This window comes from Stegastes partitus, unplaced genomic scaffold, assembly GCF_000690725.1.
Source record: "Stegastes partitus isolate 25-593 unplaced genomic scaffold, Stegastes_partitus-1.0.2 Scaffold421, whole genome shotgun sequence".
In the NCBI taxonomy this organism is placed as follows: Eukaryota; Metazoa; Chordata; class Actinopteri; family Pomacentridae; genus Stegastes; species Stegastes partitus.
In genome coordinates this window covers 85,642-91,577 of record NW_007578152.1, presented here as the reverse complement: position 1 = coordinate 91,577, position 5,936 = coordinate 85,642, and the positions used below count along the sequence as shown (strand labels likewise).

General features: G+C 43.6%; 1 protein-coding gene across 1 annotated transcript in view; it reads right to left on the bottom strand.

Moving 5' to 3' along the window:
* Nucleotides 1–4,843, bottom strand: part of LOC103360208 (aryl hydrocarbon receptor-like) — a 100,740-nt gene extending 95,897 nt beyond the window's left edge. The window contains exon 1 of the mRNA XM_008285890.1: nt 4,387–4,843. Within this exon, the coding sequence (XP_008284112.1) occupies nt 4,387–4,445 (59 nt within the window). The 5' untranslated portion in view covers nt 4,446–4,843. The remainder of the gene's footprint in view (nt 1–4,386) is intronic.
* Nucleotides 4,844–5,936: the final 1,093 nt, after the last annotated feature.

The window sequence follows — 5,936 nt, the reverse complement described above, 5'->3', positions numbered from 1 at the left end:
CCAAAGTTTTTAAAGAATTTTGTCAACCTCGTACAATGGATCGCTGCTGAAAGTCTCTGCACAGCATTGACTGATCAAGGCGCACATTTTTATATATCTCTTGCCCAAAACACGTCAATGTTTAGGTTTCTGTGCTGAAATTTTGATGCAAATTCGGCCGTTTTAAGATATTTTTCTAATAGGAGACCGTTTTTCGCCAAGCAGGCTAAGTGAGATTTTGGTACGTTCCACTAAACGCTAACATGGAGAAGGCTGTTTTTTTGCGAGACAGTTGACGAGAAGCGTCAAAAGTCAAAATAACAGCGAGTGCAGCAACTCCAAGGAATTATCAAAATAATATTTACAGCGTGAAATGTGCAAACTGTTCACTTGACAATGTGCACAGGTGCATCGTATGTGGAGTGCAGACCATAATAATGATGCTTTTCAAGAAGATAGCTGCTTTATTAACAGCTGTCTATGGGGGAAGTTCCACGTTGATCCTTCACCTGATTTAACACGAGTCTGGAACACGCGGCTGTAACGCTGCATAAATCCAACTCCTTATCGTCTCCTGTTGTTTTTGTTTCAGGACTTTTATGTATACTGTGTCTCTCACACACGGACATTACCATAAATTTAAATGTTCTACTTCTACAAAGCAGTGTAAACATAAAGGTAGAGCGCCCGGGGGCGGCCGGCTGTGACGCCGCCTCCAGACCTGTCTGTGGCTTAAACACAGTCATAACTCACTCACTCAGCCAACACCATTTCCCTAACGCGAAAAAAAAAGAAAGATAAACTCCCTGAGAGCAACTTTTCCTAAAAAACGAACATGGCAGACTTACGTAACCGTTTGCGTGACACAGAACTATGTTAATTTGAGTCGAGGGAGGGAGGAAAAAAACAACCCCCCCAAAAAAACACACAGAGAGACAGAAGGAAAGACAGGAAAAAAGTCTGTTGTGGCAGTCGGAGGAGGAGGAGGAGAAAAAAAACAGAGCGAGTCTCAGATTACGCCATCCTCCTGCCTCCCTCCTCCCTCGTGGAAACATCGCGTGAGAGCGCTCTCGCTCCACGTCCTGATTATGATTAATGCAGGTAGTACCACACACACACTGAAACCACGGTTCTGGCAGGGTTCTGCCGTGGTTCTCTGCTCGGGCCTGCGGTTCCGTGTGGAGCAGTTAACACTCCGTCTGGCTTGTTAAAAGTTAAAAATCACAAACTGGTAAATCACACGGAGGACGACGGCGCGGCTTGGAGCGGTCCTTGTGCTCCGTCAGGGTTCTCCACGGCACCGTGAAGGCTCGGGGACGAGGTGTAGCAGGATGGGGCCTCGGAGAACCCCTCTGGAGGTTCTTTACAGCACTTTAAAGGGTCTGGAATGAAGCATCTTAGCATGGTGCTGTGGGAAAACCCCTCTAAAAGTTCTTTATGGCACTTTAAAGGGTTTAGAATGAACCATGGTGCAAACAGAACCTTTCAGGGGGTTCTTTACAGCACTTTAAGTTGTTTAAAATGAACTTTTTTTGGCTTTTTAAAGTAGTAGAACCCCTTTAACATTCCTTTATAGCACTTTGAAGGGTTTGAAATTACCCATTTTCAGCATGGTGCTCTTTTAGAACACCACTAAAAGTTCTTTAGAGCACTTTAAAGGGTCTAGAATGAACCATGTTAGCACGGTGCTGTGGTCAAACACCTCTTAAAGTTCTTCAGAGCACTTTAAAGGGATGTAAATGAACCATGGTGCAAAGAGAACCTTTCTGGGGGGTTCTTTAAAGCTCTTTAAAGGGTTTAAAAGGAACCATTTCAGCATAATGCTTTCGTAGAACACCTCTAAAAGTTCTTTAGAAAACTTTAAGTGGTTTAGAATGAACCACGGTGCAAAGAGAACCTCTCTAGAAGGTTCTTTACAGTACTTTAAAAGGTTTAAAATGAACCACAGTACAAAGAGAACCTCTCTAAAAGGTTCTTTTCGGCACTTTAAAAGGTACCATGTTAGCATGGTGCTTTAGTAGAACCCCTATAAAAGTTGTTTAAAGGACTTTAAAGGGTTTAGAATGAACCACGGTGCAGAGAGAACCTATCTGGAGGTTCTCTACAGAACTTCAGTTTGTTTAAGATTAACTTTTGGGGCTTCCTTAAAGTGATAGAACCCCTTTAAAGTTCCTTTACTGCACTTTGAAGGTTTCAAATCACCCATTTTCAGCATGGTGCTCCTTTAGAACGCCTCTAAAAGTTCTGTACAGGATGTTAAAATGCTTAAAATGAGACATGGTGGAAAGAGAACCTCTTTCAAGTTTTTTTTTTTACAGCACTTTGAAAGGTTTAAAAAGAACCATCTCAGCATGGTGCTTTGGGAAAACACTTCTAAAAGTTCTTCACAGCACTTTAAATGGTTTAGAATGAACCACATTGCACAGAGGACCTCTCTGGAGGTTCTCCACAGCACTTTGAAGGGTTTAAAATGACTGCTTTTCAGCATGGGGCTCTGGTGGAACACCTCTAGACGTTCTTCACAGCACTATAAAGAGTTTATCATGAACCACGGTGCAGGAGAGAACCCCTCAGAAGGTCTCGATTGGTTTGAAATGAACGGTGTTATGGTAGAACCCATTTAGGTTTCTGTGCTGCACTTAGAAGGTTTTAAAGGGAACCATGATGTAGTAGAGAACCCCTTTAAAGTTTCTTTGTGATACCTTAAAAGGTTTAAAATCAACCATGGTAGAACGTTCCTCCAGGTTCTTTACAGTGGCGCTGCTCCATCAACAGGTGGTGCATCATGAAGGAACACAAGTTACCGCATGTGGATCACGCGCCAACTTTTTAAAAAAACTTTATTTAGATGAGACAAGTGTGTTGACATGCAGGACGATCCGTCTGCATCCCGCTGAACGACGACAGGAACCCTGTTGGTCATGTCTTGCAACTGTTAGCATCGAACGCAGCAACGCAACTGAAGCGTACAGCCCTCTGTATGACGAGTCTGAATGTCGTCCAAGAACCAAACTATTCTGGTTCTGCATCACAACAGAACGGTTCCAAACAGCAAAGACAATCCCGGACGGATACCTCTTCAGCTTGAGAAAGACGTGATACCAAAGGCCCTCTGAAGACCGGCATGGTGCTCCAGAGAACATCTCTACCAGTTCTGTACAGAACTTTAGAGCGTCTAGTTAGAACCAACATGTTTCTTTAAACATACCTACACACAGAACCAGCAAAACCTGAGATGTCAGAGAGCTGTAAAGTGTTAATGAAGAACCACTGGTGGGGAGAACCTTCTTCAGTGCACTGTTAGGGGTCTGTAAAGAACAATTAAACCTGTTTTAAGGGTTCTCACACAGAAAGGTCCGGTCGGAACCACTGAGGAACAACGTGAGGATAATCTCATTTGGTGCACGAGGACCAACAAAGTGAAAACCTTAAAAAGAAACAGATTTCTGAGCACTTGCTGGGCTTCAAGGTTCTGTTTTGGTGCAAAAGAACCCCTTTGTGGTTCTTTAAAGGGGGTCCAGAGACCTCCAGTGGTGCCAGGATGGGTCCAGATACGTTATTTCTGACGAAGCACGGGCGAACAAAGAGGTGAGGTGAGGACTCATTCCATAGGGTTCCTTACAGAACCATTAAAGGTTCTATAAGGAGCGAGCCAGCGACGGCTCCCTCCTCCTCGTGTATACACAAAGCCTGAAGAATGGCTTTCCGGTGCTACAGTATGCAACACTGGATCTCAGATTGTGGTCAGGGGCCCTCCAGGGTTTCTCGAAGGGGAGCCCGGGGGGTGGGGGGACAGAAATGCCAGCGAGAAGTTTGCTGAAATCACAAGTGGAATGAGGAGAAGGTGGTGCGACAGTGCACTGATGTGGGGTTTCGCTCTGTGCACTGTTAACCTCCCCGCCTACACAGCACCACTCACACTAAAAACCCAGAAACAAAAATCAGCTCTACAAATCCCAGTTAGATCAGTTTCTAAAACCCACACGAAGCGCCTCAGTTGGTCTGATCAGACTGAAACAACACTGAAGCAACAGTTCTGTGTGGTTTCAATGGGCCACAGCCTCATGGAGGATCACATGTAGCACGGGCTGAAATGCAGGAGATGTTTGCACAGCTGCACCTAAACAGCAGCCATCCACTGTGTGTAGGATGCACCAAGTATTAAAGGTATGCACTGGTGGTGGAGCTGCAGCAATCAGGCAGTTTGCATGGACTGATCTGATCTGCTGCAGCAGCCACTGGACTCCTGCTCATGATGAAACATTAAAGTGAAAGTACAATAAAGTGCCTTGAGGCTGATCACAGCAGCCTTCATACACACTACAGCCAGTGTGTGTGTGTGTGTGTTTCCAGCCCAGCAGCCCCTCCACGGGTTAAACTACGCTTCTTTTTTTTTTTTTTACTCACATTTTCTGGACCGGCTTCTTCCGTTTCTTGGCCGCGTAAAGCGCCGTGTTCGGCATCATGGTCACTCCGGAGCCAAAGACACGGACAAAAACAAAGGTGGCTTTATCCCGGCTCCTCTGTACACGCTCAACAGGTCCAGGCGTGTTCTGGAGACTCACATGCCCCGAAAAAAAGACGCGTGAAGCAGAAAGCGAGTCGGTCGGAGTCCCCCTCGGTCCTCTGGCGGCTTCACGAAGCGCCTGTTAGCTTGAAGAGGGGGAAAAAAAGTACTTTCCCCTCGATTTAGCTAAAACAAACGTCCGTGAGACGTCGGTAAAGTGCCACAACTTCTCATATTCCTCGACTTGGAGCGTCTCCGCAGCGCTTAGTCGCGAATAAAAGCGACTTTTGAAGCGTTTCGAGGAGTCTGAAAAGTCCTCCGAGGATTTTTATGTAAGTCCTCCGCGGCGCGTCACCCCCGTTCTGATTTGACAGGGCCGCCGCTGCGCGCTCCCGTCGCTCTGTGTGTGTGTGTGTGTGTGTGTGTGTGTGTGTGTGTGTGTGTGTGTTACTGTAATGTGAGAGCAGAAATATTTAAGGTGGACCGAATGTGGGCCGACTGACGGCTGCACTGGCGCAGGCTGGAAAACCGCATTCCAACCGGGAAGACCTTAAGAAAGTTTGTGGTTTTTAATTTGGGAAAAATAATATTTATTAAATAATGACAGCAAATTATAATCACATGTCTATACATTATTATTATTATTATTATTATTATTATTATTATTATTATTATTATTATTGATTTACATTTTCTTAAATATTTTTTTAATTTGTGTTTTTCTGTTTTTCTCATTTATATTGTGTTTATAACATATAGGGAAAAAAAGTAATAAAAAATATCTCTCTCATTATTCTGGTCTTTAGCAAATAGAAATAATTCTGGTCATCCTAACTGACCTGAAACAGGAACAGTTTAGTCACATTTAATGTCAGATAGTGAGAAATAAAAGTTTATGTGTCTTTTTAGACACTGCATGTAAACTCCTGGTTTGAACTGTACGTAGTGTACAGACCTCGCCTCTTTCATCTATACCTGTGTTTTCTTGTTTTTCTTATTTTGTTGCTGTGACCTTTCAAATTTCCCCTCGTGGATAAATAATAAAGTATATTCTGTTTTTTTTATTATAAATGTAATGATATTTACATGCTTGTCTAAATTGTGAATAAATAAATATATAAACAAACTTAGGAAAGACATGATTCCAGTTTTGTTTATTGTTGACGTTTTTACCTAAATCCTGCAAAATAAATGACTTAACATGCATGCAAAGTGACCCAAACGTGTCCACAATGGGTTCAAATTTGTCCAAAATAAGACAAAGACTGTCCAAAGTGTCTTAAATCCTGTCCAGGATGACTCAAAATAATATTTTAAAAAACAACAACAATAAATTATTAATGTGGTGGAGATAGATGGGAGGGTGATGGGAGAGTGATGGGAGGTGGGGAGAGATAGATGGGAGGTGGAGGCTGATGGGAGGGTGATGGGAGGTGGAGATAGATGGGAG